Below are 22,956 nucleotides of genomic sequence, written 5' to 3' on the forward strand. Positions count from 1 at the left end.
GTCGTTATTATCTTCCTAACGTAATGTCTTCAATGCTTCCAGCGCATTCTATATTGAAAACACGTTCTCTCGAGAACATAAACAGAAATGTTTGAACCAACGGATAAAAGAAACAAATGGCTTACAAGGGGAAAATGGTGATTTCAGATCAATAAGACATATCCCTATGCAAGAAGCAGATTGCTCAGCGACACAATGCACTGGAATGTTTATAGTATTGTATCTGTATATTACGTCAAGTTTTAAGAATATACAAAGACTTCTTCTAATTCCTTCAAGTGAGTGACACAACATTCTTTTTATAACAATTTTTATCTCATTGGCGCAATGGCACAGGCTTATCCGATATTAGTGCCCTTAGATATAGTATTAATGTTTAACCATGTTTGCAGCATCATGAAGGATTGCAATGTATATATAGCGTTTTTAATCTTGAAATGAAATAGCTTTTCCCTCATCTTAAACAGAAATTTATGTAACCTAAAAGCATTTGTTCTAAAAGAAAAACACTTTATCTACTGGTGCATTTTCGTTTAAAAAATCTGCCATTTTCTATAGATTCAGAAATACGAACCATCTGCAATCTTTATTCTCCGACTTCTTCGGACAAGAGATTAGGAGAAAAAAGCCCAATGCTTTGGATTCATACAAAATTCCTACACTCCCCATGACCCCGTTTCTTCCAAATAATTCTGACAGTGGTCGGATTTCTACAATACCAGAGTGTGGCATATGATGACTTATATATCTTCTGTGTTAAAACGAGTTATATCGAAATATTGGGAGACAGTCCCAAGGAACATGATTGTCTGTTTTCAACATTGCACCTAGAAACTGAACCGTAATGATCCAGCCAGTCAATCAAGACTCTAATTAAATAAACCCTAACAAATTTCCGCAAATTGATTACGTTTTCCGTGCAATCCTCTGCGCAATAAATGAAACAGCTCTGATATATTTCTTACAGACTTACGTCATTTCCTAAATTACGTTACAAGCATTTTTTTTATTTGGGCGGTTATCACACAATTACCAGTTAAGACTGCCTTGTCAAATATTTTTAAAGTGTACCATCTTCAATGCAATGAATGACCTCTGAATAACGATAGTAAATTCTTTTGTTTTAAATGATATTCCATGGAACCTGTGGTTGGAATAGTCTTGTTAATGGAGTGCTCAAAGTCATGATACAATCAAAGTACAGATCAAAGATGTACTATTGCGTTTTTAATCGAAATCCAAAATCATTCAATGTCTAATGAACAAAGGTCATTAAGTACATTTGTCTCAGCTTTTATCCAACTAACCAGTTTCTTGAAAATGTATCCATGGCGACGTTGTCGATGAACGTAAGGAAACGATATATCCCTCAAGAAAATTATATTAGCAATGACATTAAGTGTAAGCAGTCAGATTAGTTCGGATTGAGAGATATATCATTCAAACGCTTAGCTTACTAATGTGACCTTGCAGGCACATTCTTAAGCTGTTAAAAATTTCCAGCTCTGCAACAGGTGTTTTTTCTCTGGATTCATACATCATTTTAAAACTATATAGTCATTGTATGATATCGTAGAATTTCAGCAATGCATGCAAATGCATCCAGGCTTAGTACACACATAACAGATCAGCCACTGTCCAGAATTTTCGCAATAGGTTTTTAACATTTAGATAACATTATTCAAGAGGCTCTCTTGAATGTAAGAATCCATTGGTTTACAATCAATGAATACAGGTCAATACAGCTGACTACATAAGTCTTATAAATACAATGGCTATATAGTTATGTGCTTACGAATATGAGAATGAAATGTGGCATCCAGATTCAATGTTTAGAATCTTATATTTGTATTACTACTGCTACTACTACTACTACTTCTAATAATAATAATAATAATAGTAATAATAATAATAATAATGATCATCATCATCATCATAGGAAGAACAACCGGAAAATATATCTAAAACAGGACATGCTGAACAAAGCGCTATGTTTTGCTGCACCAAGAACGCTATGCAAAATCATCGAGCTAAAACGCCCAGGTGATCAGCTTAGCTTGAAAGTTACAAGCAGTGACAATTTTCTATGGGGTCAGTCGACATTGAAAGCATCTTTATAAACTATCTTGGAACTTACCGGATTACAACTGAAATTTTTTGTCTACTAACACAGAGACTCCATGGGAAAGAAATATTGGAGTCTGGGTTCACAATAGCATGACATCTGTATGCCTCCCACTAAGACCTAATAATGTTTCCTACCTTACATATTTTCAGCATGTTTCTTTATGTTTTCTAATTTCATGGTGTTTGTTTTATGTAATCATATCATTATATATGTTTTTTATGTTATAGGTGTTGTATAATGTTTTAAAGCGCTTAGAGTTTCTAAAGATAAGGCGCTAGACATAATTCTCATTATTATTATTATTATCATTATTATTATTACTATTATTATTATTATTCTTATTTTTATTATTATTATTATTATTATTATTATTATTATTAAGGAACGTTATATAAGAACATAGATGTACATCAACGATAGCTATAAAGTTTACGTAATGCATAGAACTAGCGCCAGAAACGTCAGCCTTTCTGATGTTTACAACTACTCAGATTTGCAGAATAAAAAGACATTTATGCAAGGACATTCACATCTGTCCAATCTTTAATTTGCCATTTTTATTGTTTTATAGCTTGTTTGTTTGAGTTTTATTGATTTTAAGAGTTCATGAAAATCAAAGTGCTTATCGATTATATGTACCATACTGTCAATTTTGTTTGTAAGGTAGGTCTATACACATTGCCCTTTTACGCAAATTTCGAGACGGAAAAGCTGGGCAGTGATATTTGCCTGAACACCCTTCAGACTCTAAGATTAGTAATATCTACATGTCCACTAATGTCATTTTCAAATATGTTTTGCCTCTTTGTATTGTTTATGTAATTGAATGCAATATTACTGTTATATATGAACCTTGAAAATGGAAATAAGATAATAAAGAACATAAGTTTAGATGACGAGAATGGTCACTTCTGTCCTCAAACCTTTGGTGAAACAGCAGTATTTAGGAAAAAAAGAAAACAAACATCTTTTAATTTATTATTAAATACTCTCCATGTTTATTTTATTAATTCCCTTTGTCTATATGGAAATAAAATAAAGAAACAAAACAAGTTTAAAATATGGATTGTAAAGAAGACAAGTTTTGTAAATGTTGCAATGGGAAATTTAGCAGCTATATTATCTCCTTTCTGCAGAATTTATGTCTTCGCAATCCATTACAGATTTTGTATCCCGATGTGGCCTATACAAGTGAATTAACTTCAATAGAACAACGGTACAATATACAGGTAAATAGCCGGGTATGTATGAAATATAAGATTTGCTTTTATAGGCATATGTATCTCACATTGTTCTGTTCACTTCACAGTAGGCATATGGGATCAATGGTCGGATTGGACCCAGTGTACGCAGACATGTGGGAATGGCACCCGTCTTCGCGAGCGAAACTGTACCAGCCACAACCACACAAGACAGGAAAACGATTGCCCTGGAAACAGCCTCGAGTCTTTGACGTGCGCGGAAATTAACTGTCCAGGTAAAGGCAATAGCAATGTTCAAATTGCAACAAAAAATTCCATGAACATCTACATGGAGAGAATTTAAAGGAATCCAAATATTAAGTATAATCTCAAGATTTTCTGATTAGTAAAATCCACTGAAAATATGTCGGAATCAAAGTGTCATAACTCGTACATAGGGAAGTCTTGGCAATCAGAAAAAGTCATACATGACCTTATTGCTGAATCAGTCTTGTCTTATGGAGGTGAATGTAGTAAGTGAAGTATCCAGAATACGAATTATAGCATCACAAACAATTCTTTGCAAACCGTACCTTTTCCATTTGCATTTTCAACTGATACATATCATTAAACATTTCACTGACGACGTAGAAGATTCCCGGTAAGCATCCTTCTCCCACCTTGGTAAGTTTTTCTTAAAGGTAATGATAACAAATCAAAATAAGAATGTGAAAGACCAAAGTCAAAACCGTCTTTTAAAATTGAATATTATTACCAATAGTTCTGATACCAAAGGTACCAATCCATCCGATTATTTAAGTTCCGATCAACCTGAATGATTCTCAGGTGTAATATGTCAGTATGAAGTTCACCGACACTGGTTTACGATCAAATTACCGGTGGTATGTATATGAATCTTTGTCATTGACATGGTATCTTGCTAATACAAAAAAAGAAAAATCATATGAATACAACCTCTTGCCAGTATATCAAAATCGACCTAAGTATTCTGAAGAGATACCACCCGAATTTTCATTGTAATTCAGTTATTCCCGATTCGAAAATAAACGAATCAAGTTAAAAAGACACTTCAGTGTATTCTGATCGTATTAGGATTTCGATAGTTTCTATGAAATTTTAAATTTTTAATTAGAGTTTAAGAATATTGTGTTCCATTGAGCATCACTCAATGCGTTCCTCTAGGTTAACAATTTTCGTGTGTCTTCGTTTTATTTCATTCTTGTGGCCACGTCTGTTTTTCATGATTTTAGGTTCGCTTTTAGTGTCCCGTTTATATTCTTGTATATTTGTTGTGTATTCCTTCTCATCTCAGCGGCCCAGCAATTAATCATAACATAAGGGTAATCACTTTTAACAAGATTCCTACCATCATTGGCAGATATCACCCGCTTCGATGAATAGTTTTAGTAAACTATTTTTCATTTGACTGAGAGGATTTCGTAAGCCTTTGCTACATCTAAGAGAACAATACAGTTTCTTTAAACGCAGTCAAATAAGGTTCCCACAAGGTATCAAGATTTACTTAAATGTTTTTGAACGATTTATTTTGTGTCGCATGATTTTCTTTAGTCAGTAAAGACAAAACATCCCATTGTCGTACCACTTTAAACATAATGAGGATCTCATCCATATAAAAACATTCTGTATTCATCATGTCTTTGCATGTACTAAAAATAAGTACTTCACAATGAACCTGATTGGAAAGGAAATCCAAGAGAAGTAGTTACTAAAACGCTCACTACTCATGGTTGAAAATCAGTGGAATCGTTGGTGGTGAAAACGATTTTTGTAAAAGACTTTGACAATAGTCTAAGTTGTTAACACTGTCGACGTCTTCCACGAAAATGTTGCAATACTAAAGTAAGCTTTTATCTCCACGTAGTGTTTTATGTCTGTCATAGTTTCCCAGGAATCAGTCTTCGTGTACTTTGGAAATCGCATAGTCAAAACATAGAGAATGGATTTTGAGTTTGCGTTTCACTCGAAAATGTCATTGCAAAATCGTCTTGTAGCTCTACACTCAGATTACAAAAGTGCAATTCTAAACTAATCGTTTAAAATAATGTCTCGTTTGGATGGAAATATTCCAGCTTTTTTCAATAGGCATTTAGTGATAAATTATAAGGAACCAGATCAGTCACTAAATAATACACTACACTCAATAAAGAAGTATATGCTTGAGGCGATACTGCTTTCAAACGTGTTCTTTAATTTGTCAAATCTGGCGTGTACCCTGGAATGTTTTGTAACAGTGTCACACTGTAAGTAGACATGAAATCATCGCACTTCTTTTGTTATTTGTAGTTGCATAATTTCTGACCACGTAACAGTTTCAGAACAATCAAAGGTATCTTGGCATTGAGATATCTCGGATTAAATCGTCTATGTCGCAAAGGATGCATTTCGTCTTTGCGTTTCACCATCAATAGTACTAGATCTTTGTAAATGCAATCTTTAATCTCAGGATGCAAACTACGAATGATCTATTCTATGGTATCGATGACTAACATATTACTTTAGTCCGATCAATGGAAGGTAATGACTAGACGGAGAACATCTGGAATCTTCCACTTAAGCCGAGATTTAATATTCCCATTCGAAAAGTGTAACGCCACAAGAAAAACAACCCTTCTCCCAAGTTCACAAATCCAGCTCTGGCAAAAGATATGACACTTTGTCCTTCCCGATATTTAGACCATTTCCCCTTGAACATCTGAAATCTAATTTTCATTTCAAGGTTACAGTAGCCACGGTAAGGCACAGGAATTGTGTATTCTTTTTTAATTTGCTCATCTGCATGAGCTCGTTGCGACGGTATCTATTATGGTTTGCAAGTGCATATATGAAATCGGTCAGTAGTTATGCATGTAACATTAATGTTCAAAGACCACGATGTAGTCACAAAACCTGCATCTTTCTTTTTCCTCATAAAATTGTCTTTCTGAGTTATTGGTTTAAACAATTGGAGTAGAAAATGGACATTTATGTTGTGTTATAAAATTTTCATTTGGATTCCAAAGTAGAGAATGTAAGGAAGACAATGCAACTGCCAATTTGTCTTGGTATTTAGACTATGCAGAAGTCATATACAAATGCACTCACACACAAACACCATGGGCAAAAAGGGTTAAAGTTTTACTTGATTTGGCAATCACTGAATAATATCACTTTTCTAATAGATATGGGCTGTCCTGAAAAGAACCGTTGTGTGTTTGACACCATCAGCTTTAGCTGTCTCAAAACCTTTCCACGACTAAATCCTACTTTTCCTCCCGCGTTTGCATTTTCTCCTGTTACTGCTGTTGGCATCATACTGGCGGGGAGTGATGATTAATAATGGAGGATTGTAAAGCTACGGCACGTAAAAGTTTCTTTAACCTTGAAAGAGTTAACGAATTCTGATACATTTCTCTCTCATACCTTATCTCTGCAACATATGTTGCATCGCACACGACCATTTCTTTCCAATGGCTTCCTTCTGTCTCTTTCGAATGTGAATGTTTTCTTTCTCCTTCTCGTTCTCCGTTTTCTTCTTTTCTTCCCTTACTAATTCTTCTTCTTCAACTTCTTCTTCATTGTCTTCTTCTTCTTCTTTTGCTTCTAGTGTTCTTCTTTTTTTATTGCTACTTGTTCAGCAAATAACGTGCTCTGCTTCCTTCGCCAGTTGTAAAGATCTTTCAGATTTTTCATTCTGTCTCGTTCTGATATCCTCTAAGAATGTTAGCGATGGCGAACGTGTTAAAGTTAACACTATTGGGGCTGTCAAAGTTCTTGCAAACATCACAGGAAACCCGCAAAATTCAAATCAAATTCATCATCTCCTGGAAGCATTACATTAGCGTTCGTAGCTATAGTATTATCACTCCTCGTATCCTCAGCAGGCACACGCGAATGCATAATTTTAATAGATCAAACCATACTCAAACCATGTTGAAATGATAAATTGTGTACGAACGCTGTCACGCCCATATACGAAATGTGACGTCACGGGTCAGCTCTCTTCTGATTCGAAGAGACACTCCTCGCTGTGACTGAAATTGTTAACGCTTATTTTGATTAAAGAAAATTGAAGAGGTCCTTTCATCGATATGCATTAAGTACAACATGTTCGTATACATTCTATATCAAGTCCAAGAGAATAGAGTCTTCCGAAAGACTTCCATATCTTGAATGTGTTGAAGTTCCAAAAATCTTCACTAACACAATGGCTTTGTCAGGAATGACTTTCAATGAATTCACAATAATCCCAAATTAATATTTTAGTCCAAAATCAATTAGCACTTTCTAATTCCAAAGAATATTCCAAACAAATTATTCCTCGCAAATTAAATGTAAATGCAACATTAGATAAATCTGCAGGCTGATATTAAATCACATGAAAAGTAAATATCAATTAGAAATAAGAATAATTCTTCGATTCACTCTTTATAAAACATCTCCACTATACTATTAGGATTCTATATTGCAATGCATCCAGGTGACTTATAGCACAATATTTGGCTAATTTCGTATTACATTCCACCTGACCTATGTTGCAATACACATCCATCCAATCAGAAAATTACCCCAAACATGTAAACAGGTTCATTATATAGAACATAAAACTAAATAAATAATCAAGACAGTTGAAACAGTGACAAAATGAAATGGCATGTACAGATGCTTTTTTGAGTAATAAGCCAAATATTGCGAGTATACATAGCTGTCTCTATTTTCTACAAAGATGTGAAGCGGTTTACATCTCCAAGAGATCCATGTAAGCATCCCGTAGAGACATACCTATCTCCTAATTCTACAGCGAGTGATATTATCGATGTCGTTATTATCTTCCCAACGTCATGTCTTCAATGCTTCTAGCGTGTTCTATATTGAAAACACATTCTCTCGAGAAAATAAACAGAAATGTTTGAACCAACTGATAAAAGAAACAAATGGCTTTCAGGACACACGGTACTAATTATACGGAAGAACTGCGAACCAGTCTAGAAATGGGTGAAGAAATAATAGAGTATTTACGGGTTTGGTGGTCCATAATTGGTTAATAATGACAATTATAATTTTAGTAAAAAAAATATCTTTTGAGCGCTTATCCTATATGTAATTTTAAAAAAATATAGACAAATTTCTACTGAAGCAATTTAAGCATTCTTATAGGCTTGACTCAGGAGTACTCAATACTGAAAGTAGCACCTGATTCATTTGGTGCAGAATCAATAACATGTGTTTCATGCACATGTATGTAAACAAAATGCCGCGGCTCATATGGTGTTCTCCAACATACGCTTGCACCAAGGTTAGATGTGCATGGAGAATTATAGGTCTCATCATCAGTACCCAGAAATGTTAAATTATTGAATTTTGAATATGATGGTGTTTCCATATGTTTACTATTGGAGTTGAATTAGTACCGTGTGTCCTACAAGTGGAAAATGGTGATTTCAGATCAAGAAGACATAGTCCTATGGAAGAAGCAGATTGCTCAGCGACACAATGCCGTGGAATGTTTATAGTATTGTATCTGTATATTACGTCAAGTTTTAAGAATATTCAAAGACTTCTTCTAATTCCTTCAAGTGAGTGACACAACATTCTTTTTATAACAATTTTATTTTGTCTCAATAGCGCAATGGCACAGGCTTATCCGATATTAGTGCCCTTAGATATAGTATTAATGTGTTACCACGTCTGCAGCATCATGAAGGACTGCAATGTATATATAGCGTTTTTAATCTTGCAGTGAAACAGCTTTTCCCTCATCTTAAACAGAAATTTATGTAACATGAAAGCATTTGTTCTAAAAGAAAAACACTTTATCTACTGGTGCGTTTAAAAAATCTGTCACTTTCTTTAGTTTCAGAAATATTAACCATCTGCAATCTTTATTCTCCGACTTCTTCGGACAAGAGATTAGGAGACAAAAAAAAAGCCCTATGCTTTGGAATCATACAAAATTCCTACTTTCCCTATGACCCCGTTTCTTCCAAACAATTCTGACAGTGGTCGGATTTCTACAATACCTGAGTGAGGCATATGATGAGATATATATGTTCTGTGTTAAAACGATTTATATCGAAATAGTGGGAGACAGTCCCAAGGAACGTGATTGTCTGTTTTCAACACTGCTCCTAGAAACTGAACCGTAATGATCCAGCCAGTCAATCAGAACTCTAACTAAATAAACTCTAACAAACATCCGCAAATTAATTACGCTTTCCGTGCAAACCTCAGCGCAATGAATAAAACAGCTCTGATGTATCGCTTCCAGACCTACTTGGTTTCCTAAATTACCTTACAAGTAATTTTTATTTGGGCGGTTAACACAGTCACCAGTTAAGTGTGTTTTGTCAAATATTTTTAAAGTGTATCATCTGTAATACAATGAATGACCTCTGAATAATCATAGTAATTTATTTTGTTTTATATAATATTCTATGGAACATGTGTTCGGAATAATTTTGGTACTGAAGTACACAAAGTCATGATACAATCGAAATACAGATCAAAGATATACTATTGTGCTTTTAATCGAAATCCAAAATCATTCAATGTCTAATGAACAAAGGTCATTAAGCACATTTGTCCCAGTTTTTTTCCAACTAACCAGTTTCTTGAGAATGTCTCCATGGCGATGAACGTAAGAAAACGATATATCACTCAAGAAAACTATATTAGTAATGACATTAAGTGTAAGCAGTTAGATTAGTAGGGATTGAAAGATATATCATTCAAACGCTTTGCTTACTAATGAGACTAACAGCCACATTCTTGAGCTGTTAAAAATTTCCAGCTCTGCAAGAGGTGTTTTTTCTCTGGATTCATACATCATTTTAAAACTACATAGTCATTGTATGATATCGTACAATTTCAGCAATGCATGCAAATCCATCCAGGCTTAATAGACACATAACAGATCAGCCACTGTCCAGGATATTCGCAGTAGGTTTTAACATTTAGATAACCTAATTCAAGAGGATCTCTTGAAAGGAAGAATCCATTGGTTTAAAATCAATGAATAGAGGTCAATAAATTTGACTAGGTAAGACTTAAAAATACAATGGCTATCTAATTATGTGGTTACAAATATGCGAATGAAATGTGGCATCCAGGCTCAATGTTTTGGACCTTATATTTGTATTACTACTACTACTACTACTACTACTACAACTCCTTCTAATAATAATAATAATAATAATAATAATAATAATAATAATAATAATACTAACAATAATAATAATGATAATAACAATAATAATAAGAAGAAGAACAAGCTGAAAATATATCTAAAACAGGACCTGCTGAAGAAAGCGTTATGCTTTGCTGCAACAAGTACACTATGCAATATCATTGAGCTAAAAGGCCCAGGTGATCAACTTAGCTTGAAAGTTACAAGCAGTTACCTATTTATATGGGGTCAATAGACGTTGAAAGGATCATTATATACTTCTTGGAATTTACTAGGATTACAACTGAAATTTTTCTGTCTCCTACTAATATTTTATAACACAGAGACTCATGGGAAAGAAATATCGGAGTCTGGGTAACGAATAGCATGACATGTTTTTGCATCCCACATTAAGGAACGTTATATAAGAACATAGATGTACATGAAAGATATATGTAATGTTAACATAAAGTATAGCTCTAGCGCAAGAAACGTATATCCAGCCTCGGTCGTGTTTACGACTACACATAGATTTGCACAATAAGTAAACTTTAATCAAGGACGTTCACATTTGTCCATTCATTTATTTGTTTGTTCTTTTTTTGGGGGTTTTTTTTTTTTTTTGTTTTTTTTGTTTTTTTTTTTGTAGCTTGCTTGTTTGAGTTTTATTGATTTTTCGAGTTCATGGAAATCAAAATGTGCAACCATTCTATGTACAATACCAAGTCAATTTTGTTTCTAAGATATGTCTATAAACATTGCCTATTTACAAGTATACTCAAATTGAGAGACGTAAAAGCTGGGTAGTGATATTTGCCTGAGAACTCTTCAGAGTCTAAGATTAGTAATATCTACATCTCCACTAATGTCATTTTCAAATATGTTTTGCCTCTTTGTATAGTCTTTTGTAATTTAATGCATTGCTGTTATATAAGAACCTTAAAATGGAAATAACATAATAAAGAATATAAGTTTAGATGACGAGACTGGTCACATCTGTCTTTAAACCTTTGGCGAAACAGCAGTATTTAGGAAACAAAACATTTAAATTAATTATTCAATACTCTCCATGTTTAACTTATTCATTTCCTTTGGCTATAGGGAAAAAAAATAAAGAAACAAAACAACTTTAAAACACCGATTGTAAAGAAGACAAGTTTTGTAAATGTTGTATTGGGAAATTTAGCAGCTATATTTCCTTCTCTCGGCTGAGTAAGTGTTTTCGCCATCCATTACAGATTTTAAATTCCGCTGCGGCCTATACAAGTAAATTAACTTCAATCGAAAAACGGTACAATATGCAGGTAAATAGCCGGGCGTGCCTGAAAGATGAGATTTGGTTTTATATAGCTTCTATATCTCACAGTATTATGTTCACTTCACAGTAGGCACATGGAATCAATGGTCGGATTGGACCCAGTGTACGCAGACATGTGGGAATGGAACCCGTCTGCGCTTGCGAAACTGTACCAGCCACGACCACACAACACAAGAAAATGATTGCCCTGGAAACAGCGTCGAGCTTTTGACATGCGCGGAAATTAGTTGTCCAGGTAAAGGCAATAACAATGTACAAATTGCACCAAAAAGAACAATGAATATCTACATGGTCTGAATTTAAAGGAAATCAGATTTTATGTATAATCTCATGATTTGCTGATTAGTAAAATGCACACGAAATGTATCGTAGTCAAAGTGTCATAGTTCGAACATAGGGAAATCTTAGCAATCAGAAAAAGTCATAAATAACCTTCTTACTGAATAATCTTGTCTTGTCTATCTGAATGTAGTATGACACGTTTAGACAGGTATCCAGAATACGAATTATAGGGTTAAGAACCATTTTTTGCAATCCGTACACTTTCATTTTCAACTGTTACAAATCATGCAACATTTCACTGATGACGACGAAGATTCCCGGTAAGCATCCTTTTCCCACCTTATTAAGTGTTTCTAAAAGGTAATGATACAATATTAAAAGACGAATGGGAAAGACCAAAGTAAATACCTACTTTTAAAATTGAATAGTATTACCAATAGTTCTGATACCAAAGGTACCAATCCATCCCATTATTTAAGCTCCGATTAACCTGAATGATTCTCAGGTGTAATATGTCAGTATGAAGTTCACCGACACTGGTTTACGATCAAATTACCGGTGGTATGTATATGAATCTTTGTCATTGACATGGTATCTTGCTAATACAAAAAAAGAAAAATCATATGAATACAACCTCTTGCCAGTATATCAAAATCGACCTAAGTATTCTGAAGAGATACCACCCGAATTTTCGTTGTAATTCAGTTATTCCCGATTCGAAAATAAACGAATCATGTTAAAAAGACACTTCAGTGTATTCTGATCGTGTTAGGATTTCGATAGTTTCTATGAAATTTTAAATTTTTAATTAGAGTTTAAGAATATTGTGTTCCATTGAGCATCACTCAATGCGTTCCTCTAGGTTAACAATTTTCGTGTGTCTTCGTTTTATTTCATTCTTGTGGCCACGTCTGTTTTTCATGATTTTAGGTTCGCTTTTAGTGTCCCGTTTATATTCTTGTATATATGTTGTGTATTCCTTCTCATCTCAGCGGCCCAGCAATTAATCATAACATAGGGGTAATCACTTTTAACAAGAGTCCTACCATCATTGGCACCCGCTTCGATGAATAGTTTTAGTAAACTATTTTTTATTTGACTGAGAGGATTTCGTAAGCCTTTGCTACATCTAAGAGAACAATACAGTTTCTTTAAACGCAGTCAAATAAGGTTCCCACAAGGTATCAAGATTTATTTAAATGTTTTTGAACGATTTCTTTTGCACCGCATGATTTTCTTTAGTCAGTAAAGACAAAACATCCCATTGTTTAGCTAAACGAGGAGGGAGTCACTTCCTTTCCAACCTTTTTGCGAAAGGTTGTCTTGTGTGGACGACAAGCGTGGTGTGCACATCGTTTGGTAGACGTCATTTGTTTCAGGAGCAAAATCATTGAAGTGAAGTGTATCACACATGTTTTGTTTATACTGGAATTCATATCCACTGATTCTCTGCGATTCGTTTGATGGGGACCACAATTATACGATGAAGTGCCTCGAACTGACTAAATAATGTCTGTTCTTGATTGGATAAATCCAGCAAACTTTGTAACATTCCTGTACATTTTTGGTTTAGCTCTTCGGTGATATCACGTTTTAGATACAGAAGCATCAGCTACAAAAGAAGAAGAGTAATAAGAACAAGTCGAAGAAGCCACCCTTGCAGACACCTATGAAGTTCTTCTACAAATATTTGCATTTATTCATTAACTTAGGAAACACGGGTGATAAATCAAGTCTGATATGCATCGTGGTGAACAATGACGGAAAAGTGGTTGGAGAATTATACACCTTTACAGAGCTGCATGGTTTTCTGGTTTCGTGCGCATCCTATCAGCAGGAACTCTGTTTCATGTCTGTGAGATTTTTATTGGGATTTGTCATTTTTTTAGTTTGTTATTTTTGTGATATCAACATGTAATGGCAACACCACAAATATTCTACCTTGGACAAATGTTGCGGGATGATTTGGCCTTCTTATTTGATTCCGTTTTGCCATTAGGTTTCCATTTAAAAACAAGCCAATGAAGGCTTCTCCTTGAAAACAACTTCCACCAGGTTTCAACATGGTTCTTTTCCTTTTCTATTACCGATCCTACAACTTCACTTTAGCGAAAATGTCACTGAATGGTTTTTTAAAAGACATTTGTTTTGATGCAGGATATGAAAGATGCCTTGATGTAACTGATGTAGAATCAATGTAAACCATCGTACTATTTCTTTGAGATTAACTTCCAAACAATTTGCACGGACTTGTCCATTTCGTTCGCGGATGGTGCCAAACAATGCACGAATCATCAGTTTTGGAAGATATGATTGAAAGGATGTCATGTTGACTACAGTTTCAATGAAAATAAGTGTTAGATGTTTTTTATAGTGTTTGGTTCTTTAAAGAGTCTCCAAAGGGACGTCTAAATGACAGACCTTCCCTACATAAACCAGTGCTGAAAAAGATTTGCCCATAAATCCATAAATTGTTACATACATATGCGTGATGTGCTTTAGTGGCATCGTCAAACACGTAACTCAGCCAAGATGTTCCTAGTTGTTTCGCTAACATTTCCACTTGAAGTTTATCTCTTGAACTTTTAAATAAGGTTTCTTAATAGGTATTGAGGCCGATGGTTCGATGTGCTTTACATTCTTAAGGGAAACATTTTTTTAAATGATGCTGGGATTTTAATGATTTCCTTTTCATAGAAAATAAAGTTGAATTTCTTCTTTGTCTTCTCCTGAACTTTCCCCGAAAATGAAAAGATGTGTTCGATGAAAGTCGCACACAATCTCTTTATCCTCGCGATGAATGTCTAGGATCGGAAAGGATTCTCTTTTACTTTCTAAAGTAATCTGTCACCTGATTGCCACCTTCGGAGCACAATACGATACGTTGGAGTGTACTGTCAAACAAATGCGATTTGCATTCCATCAAACGTTGACAGGTTAGGTTCGGTTTTGTTTGATCCACACAGTCCAGTAATATACATATTAAATAGATGGCGAGGATATGGTGCCTCCCAACTTTGACGATCTATATTTTCGTTAATGCTTTTGGGCCATGAGGAACTAGGAGAAGTAATATGTAACCTTGGCTATAGTGTTCCGTATTCTGAGATGAAAATCAGCAACGCAATATACTGCACATATTTGTCATATGTTTAGAGTTCCTCCAAAATCACAGAAAACAACAACATATTTACATTTGAAGAAGTAAAATACCAAATCAAATATGACATCCATGACGATGTACATCAATAAGACATAAGTTAGAATCGCCTAAACTGAATATAAACAACTCAGTGTAGAATATTCTCGATCAAGGTGTGTCCCAGGAAATATAAGTACACACTCTGGTACTCTTCATACAGTGTGTACACAGTTCACCGTCTCCAATTTCTTCTCCGGGAATGGTTTCGTTATCATTCTTTTCGACTTAACAAATGGGTTCTTGTGAGATTGTAATATTTCTTCTTCTGTGTTCCCACACTGTTTTTCCTAATATTGTCTTTAATGAGATGTTCATTTCATGGCACTTGTTCTTATTGAACTTGTTTTCTTGGAATATTAACATATTTGTGTTCGGTATAGTTAACCACTTGTGTCTTCCATGCATCAAAACTAAGTCTTTTCAATCATGTGCATCTATCTTTCTAGTCTTGAACCTAATTTTGTACGTCACAAGCTATTCACATTTTTGGTAAGCATGAAGAGTCCGTAAAGAGCGAGGAATATCTCTTTCAAACAGCGGATAGAGAACTATCGATCGGAAATCGAACCACTTTAAACATAATGAGGATCTCATCCATATAAAAACATTCTGTATTCATCATGTCTTTGCATGTACTAAAAACAAGTACTTCACAATGAACCTGATTGGAAAGGAAATCCAAGAGAAGTAGTTACTAAAACGCTCACTACTCATGGTTGAAAATCAGTGGAATCGTTGGTGGTGAAAACGATTTTTGTAAAAGACTTTGACAATAGTCTAAGTTGTTAACACTGTCGACGTCTTCCACGAAAATGTTGCAATACTAAAGTAAGCTTTTATATCCACGTAGCGTTTTATGTCTGTCATAGTTTCCCAGGAATCAGTCTTCGTGTACTTTGGAAATCGCATAGTCAAAAGATAGAGAATGGATTTTGAGTTTGCGTTTCACTCGAGAATATCATTGCAAAGTCGTCCCGTAGCTCTACACTCAGATTACAAAAGTGCAATTCTAAACTAATCGTTTCAAATAATGTCTCGTTTGGATGGAAATATTCCAGCTTTTTTTCAATAGGCATTTAGTGATAAATTATAAGGAACCAGATCAGTCACTAAATAATACACTACACTCAATAAAGAAGTATATGCTTGAGGCGATACTGCTTTCAAACGTGTTCTTTAATTTGTCAAATCTGGTGTGTACCCTGGAATGTTTTGTAACAGTGTCACACTGTAAGTTGACATTAAATTATCGCACTTCTTTTTGTTATTTCTGCTTGCATAATTTCTGCCCACGTAACAGTTTCAGAACAATCAAAGGTATTTTGGCATTGAGATATTTCGGATTAAATCGTCTATGTCGCAAAGGATGCATTTCGTCTTTGCGTTTCACTTTCAATAGTACTAGATCTTTGTAAATGCAATCTTTAATCTCAGGATGCAAACTACGAATGATCTATTCTATGGTATCGATGACTAACATATTACTTTAGTCCGATCAATGGAAGGTAATGACTAGACGGAGAACATCTGGAATCTTCCACTTAAGCCGAGATTTAATATTCCCATTCGAAAAGTGTAACGCCACAAGAAAAACAACCCTTCTCCCAAGTTCACAAATCCAGTTCTGACAAAAGATATGACACTTTGTCCTTCCCGATATTTAGACCATTTCCCCTTGAACATCTGAAATCTAATTTTCATTTCAAGGTTACAGTAGCCACGGTAAGGCACAGGAATTGTGTATTCTTTTTTAATTTGCTCATCTGCATGAGCTCGTTGCGACGGTATCTATTATGGTTTGCAAGTGCATATATGAAATCGGTCAGTAGTTATGCATGTAACATTAATGTTCAAAGACCACGATGTAGTCACAAAACCTGCATCTGTTTTTTTCCTCATAAAATTGTCTTTCTGAGTTATTGGTTTAAACAATTGGAGTAGAAAATGGACATTTATGTTGTGTTATAAAATTTTCATTTGGATTCCAAAGTAGAGAATGTAAGGAAGACAATGCAACTGCCAATTTGTCTTGGTATTTAGACTATGCAGAAGTCATATACAAATGCACTCACACACAAACACCATGGGCAAAAAGGGTTAAAGTTTTACTTGATTTGGCAATCACTGAATAATATCACTTTTCTAATAGATATGGGCTGCCCTGAAAAGAACCGTTGTGTGTTTGACACCATCAGCTTTAGCTGTCTCAAAACCATTCCACGACTAAGACCTACTTTTCCTCCCGTGTTTGCACTTTCTCCTGTTACTGCTCTTGGCATCATACTGGCGGGGAGTGATCATTAATAATGGAGGATTGTAAAGCTATGGCACGTAAAAGTTTCTTTAACCTTGAAAGAGTTAACGAATTATGATACATTTCTCTCTCATACCTTATCTCTGCCAAATATATTGCATCGCACACGGCCATTTCTTTCAAATGGCTTCTTTCTGTCTCCTTTGAGCGTGAATGTTTTCCTTCTCCTTCTCGTTCTCCGTTTTCTTCTTTTTCTTCCCTTTCTAATTCTTCTTCTTCATCTTCTTCTTCATTGTCTTCTTCTTCTTCTTTTGTTTCTAGTGTTCTTTTTTTATTGCTACTTGTTCAGCAAATAACGTGCTCTGCTTCCTTCGCCAGTTGTAAAGATCTTTCAGATTTTTCATTCTGTCTCGTTCTGATATCCTCCAAGAATGTTAGCAATTGCGAAGGTATTGAAGGTAGCACTACTGGGGCTGTCAAAATTCTTGCAAACATCACAGGAAACCAGCAAAATTCAAATCAAATTAATCATCTCCTGGAAGCATTGCATTAGCGTTCGTAGCCATAGTATTATCACTCCTCGTATCCTCAGCAGGCGAACCCGAATGCATAATTTTAATAGATTAAACCATACTCAAACCATGTCGAAATGATAAATTGCGTACGAACGTTGTGACGCCCATGTACGAAATGTGACGTCACGGGTCAGCTCTCTTCTGATTCGAAGAGACACTCCTCGCTCTGACTGAAATTGTTAACGTTCAATTTGATTGAAGAAAATGAAGAGGTCCTTTCATCAATATGCATTAAATACATATTCGTATAGGTTCTATATCTAGTCCAAAAGAATAGAGTCTTCCGAAAGACTTCCATGTCTTGAATGTGCGGAAGTTCCAAAGGTCTTCACTAACACAATGGCATTGTCAGGAATGTCTTTCAATGAAATCACAATAATCCCAAACTAATATTTTAGTCCAAAATCAATTGACTCTTTGAAATTCCAAAACAAATATTCCAACCAAATTATTCCTCGCAGATTAAATATAAACGCAACATTAGATAAATCTGCAGGCTGATATCAAATCACATAAAAATAAAATATCAATTAGAAATAAGAATTATTGTTCGATTCATTCTTTATATACATCTCCACTATACTATTAGGATTCTATATTGCAATGCATCCAGGTGACTTATGGCACAATACTTGGCTAATTTCGGACTACATCCCACCTGACCTATGTTGCAATAAACATCCATCCAATCAGAAAATTAACCCAAACATGTAAACAGGTTCATTATATAGAACATAAAACTAAATAAATAATCAAGACAGTTGAAACAGTGACAAAATCATCTGCCATGTACAGATGCCTTTTTGAGTAATAAGCCAAATATTGCGTGTATACATAGCTGTCTCTATTTTCTACAAAGATGTGAACCGGTTTACATATCCAAGAGATCCATGTAAGCATCCCGTAGAGACATACCTATATCCTATGTCTGCAGTGAGTGATATTATCGATGTCGTTATTATCTTCCTAACGTAATGTCTTCAATGCTTCCAGCGCATTCTATATTGAAAACACGTTCTCTCGAGAACATAAACAGAAATGTTTGAACCAACGGATAAAAGAAACAAATGGCTTACAAGGGGAAAATGGTGATTTCAGATCAATAAGACATATCCCTATGCAAGAAGCAGATTGCTCAGCGACACAATGCACTGGAATGTTTATAGTATTGTATCTGTATATTACGTCAAGTTTTAAGAATATACAAAGACTTCTTCTAATTCCTTCAAGTGAGTGACACAACATTCTTTTCATAACAATTTTTATCTCATTGGCGCAATGGTACAGGCTTATCCGATATTAGTGCCCTTAGATATAGTATTAATGTTTAACCATGTTTGCAGCATCATGAAGGATTGCAATGTATATATAGCGTTTTTAATCTTGAAATGAAATAGCTTTTCCCTCATCTTAAACAGAAATTTATGTAACCTAAAAGCATTTGTTCTAAAAGAAAAACACTTTATCTACTGGTGCATTTTCGTTTAAAAAATCTGCCATTTTCTATAGATTCAGAAATACGAACCATCTGCAATCTTTATTCTCCGACTTCTTCGGACAAGAGATTAGGAGAAAAAAGCCCAATGCTTTGGATTCATACAAAATTCCTACACTCCCCATGACCCCGTTTCTTCCAAATAATTCTGACAGTGGTCGGATTTCTACAATACCAGAGTGTGGCATATGATGACTTATATATCTTCTGTGTTAAAACGAGTTATATCGAAATATTGGGAGACAGTCCCAAGGAACATGATTGTCTGTTTTCAACATTGCACCTAGAAACTGAACCGTAATGATCCAGCCAGTCAATCAAGACTCTAATTAAATAAACCCTAACAAATTTCCGCAAATTGATTACGTTTTCCGTGCAATCCTCTGCGCAATAAATGAAACAGCTCTGATATATTTCTTACAGACTTACGTCATTTCCTAAATTACGTTACAAGCATTTTTTTTATTTGGGCGGTTATCACACAATTACCAGTTAAGACTGCGTTGTCAAATATTTTTAAAGTGTACCATCTTCAATGCAATGAATGACCTCTGAATAATGATAGTAACTTCTTTTGTTTTAAATGATATTCCATGGAACCTGTGGTTGGAATAGTCTTGTTAATGGAGTGCTCAAAGTCATGATACAATCAAAGTACAGATCAAAGATGTACTATTGCGTTTTTAATCGAAATCCAAAATCATTCAATGTCTAATGAACAAAGGTCATTAAGTACATTTGTCTCAGCTTTTATCCAACTAACCAGTTTCTTGAGAATGTATCCATGGCGACATTGTCGATGAACGTGAGGAAACGATATATCCCTCAAGAAAATTATATTAGCAATGACATTAAGTGTAAGCAGTCAGATTAGTCCGGATTGAGAGATATATCATTCAAACGCTTAGCTTACTAATGTGACCTTGCAGGCACATTCTTAAGCTGTTAAAAATTTCCAGCTCTGCAACAGGTGTTTTTTCTCTGGATTCATACATCATTTTAAAACTATATAGTCATTGTATGATATCGTAGAATTTCAGCAATGCATGCAAATGCATCCAGGCTTAGTACACACATAACAGATCAGCCACTGTCCAGAATTTTCGCAATAGGTTTTTAACATTTAGATAACATTATTCAAGAGGCTCTCTTGAATGTAAGACTCCATTGGTTTACAATCAATGAATACAGGTCAATACAGCTGACTACATAAGTCTTATAAATACAATGGCTATATAGTTATGTGCTTACGAATATGAGAATGAAATGTGGCATCCATATTCAATGTTTAGAATCTTATATTTGTATTACTACTGCTACTACTACTACTACTTCTAATAATAATAATAATAATAATAATAATCATCATCATCATCATCATAGGAAGAACAACCGGAAAATATATCTAAAAGAGGACATGCTGAACAAAGCGCTATGTTTTGCTGCACCAAGAACGCTATGCAAAATCATCGAGCTAAAACGCCCAGGTGATCAGCTTAGCTTGAAAGTTACAAGCAGTGACAATTTTCTATGGGGTCAGTCGACATTGAAAGCATCTTTATAAACTATCTTGGAACTTACCGGATTACAACTGAAATTTTTTGTCTACTAACACAGAGACTCCATGGGAAAGAAATATTGGAGTCTGGGTTCACAATAGCATGACATCTGTATGCCTCCCACTAAGACCTAATAATGTTTCCTACCTTACATATTTTCAGCATGTTTCTTTATGTTTTCTAATTTCATGGTGTTTGTTTTATGTAATCATATCATTATATATGTTTTTTATGTTATAGGTGTTGTATAATGTTTTAAAGCGCTTAGAGTTTCTAAAGATAAGGCGCTAGACATAATTCTCATTATTATTATTATTATCATTATTATTATTACTATTATTATTATTATTCTTATTATTATTATTATTATTATTATTATTATTATTATTATTAAGGAACGTTAATAAGAACATAGATGTACATCAACGATAGCTATAAAGTTTACGTAATGCATAGAACTAGCGCCAGAAACGTCAGCCTTTCTGATGTTTACAACTACTCAGATTTGCAGAATAAAAAGACATTTATGCAAGGACATTCACATCTGTCCAATCTTTAATTTGCCATTTTTATTGTTTTATAGCTTGTTTGTTTGAGTTTTATTGATTTTAAGAGTTCATGAAAATCAAAGTGCTTATCGATTATATGTACCATACTGTCAATTTTGTTTGTAAGGTAGGTCTATACACATTGCCCTTTTACGCAAATTTCGAGACGGAAAAGCTGGGCAGTGATATTTGCCTGAACACCCTTCAGACTCTAAGATTAGTAATATCTACATGTCCACTAATGTCATTTTCAAATATCTTTTGCCTCTTTGTATTGTTTATGTAATTGAATGCAATATTACTGTTATATATGAACCTTGAAAATGGAAATAAGATAATAAAGAACATAAGTTTAGATGACGAGAATGGTCACTTCTGTCCTCAAACCTTTGGTGAAACAGCAGTATTTAGGAAAAAAAGAAAACAAACATCTTTTAATTTATTATTAAATACTCTCCATGTTTATTTTATTAATTCCCTTTGTCTATATGGAAATAAAATAAAGAAACAAAACAAGTTTAAAATATGGATTGTAAAGAAGACAAGTTTTGTAAATGTTGCAATGGGAAATTTAGCAGCTATATTATCTCCTTTCTGCAGAATTTATGTCTTCGCAATCCATTACAGATTTTGTATCCCGATGTGGCCTATACAAGTGAATTAACTTCAATAGAACAACGGTACAATATACAGGTAAATAGCCGGGTATGTATGAAATATAATATTTGCTTTTATAGGCATATGTATCTCACATTGTTCTGTTCACTTCACAGTAGGCATATGGGATCAATGGTCGGATTGGACCCAGTGTACGCAGACATGTGGGAATGGCACCCGTCTTCGCGAGCGAAACTGTACCAGCCACAACCACACAAGACAGGAAAACGATTGCCCTGGAAACAGCCTCGAGTCTTTGACGTGCGCGGAAATTAACTGTCCAGGTAAAGGCAATAGCAATGTTCAAATTGCAACAAAAAAATCAGTGGAATCGTTGGTGGTGAAAACGATTTTTGTAAAAGACTTTGACAATAGTCTAAGTTGTTAACACTGTCGACGTCTTCCACGAAAATGTTGCAATACTAAAGTAAGCTTTTATATCCACGTAGTGTTTTATGTCTGTCATAGTTTCCTAGGAATCAGTCTTCGTGTACTTTGGAAATCGCATAGTCAAAAGATAGAGAATGGATTTTGAGTTTGCGTTTCACTCGAAAATGTCATTGCAAAATCGTCT

The 22,956-nt window shown here is 34.6% G+C and overlaps 1 protein-coding gene across 9 annotated transcripts in view; it reads left to right on the forward strand.

Moving 5' to 3' along the window:
- LOC149793060 (A disintegrin and metalloproteinase with thrombospondin motifs adt-1-like) overlaps positions 1-22,956 on the forward strand; it is a 199,895-nt gene that overhangs the window by 54,879 nt on the left and 122,060 nt on the right. For 8 of the 9 annotated variants that reach the window (XM_089966949.1, XM_089966950.1, XM_089966952.1 and 5 more), the window contains 3 exons: positions 3,438-3,605; positions 11,878-12,045; positions 22,499-22,666. In XM_089966949.1, coding sequence (XP_089823075.1) covers positions 3,438-3,605; positions 11,878-12,045; positions 22,499-22,666 — 504 coding nt within the window. The remainder of the gene's footprint in view (positions 1-3,437; positions 3,606-11,877; positions 12,046-22,498; positions 22,667-22,956) is intronic. The other variant, XM_089966954.1, reaches the window with a different exon arrangement.

The sequence above is a fragment of the Sinohyriopsis cumingii genome, chromosome 8 (genome assembly GCF_028554795.1).
Source record: "Sinohyriopsis cumingii isolate HCF-2022 chromosome 8, ASM2855479v2, whole genome shotgun sequence".
In the NCBI taxonomy this organism is placed as follows: domain Eukaryota; kingdom Metazoa; phylum Mollusca; class Bivalvia; order Unionida; family Unionidae; genus Sinohyriopsis; species Sinohyriopsis cumingii.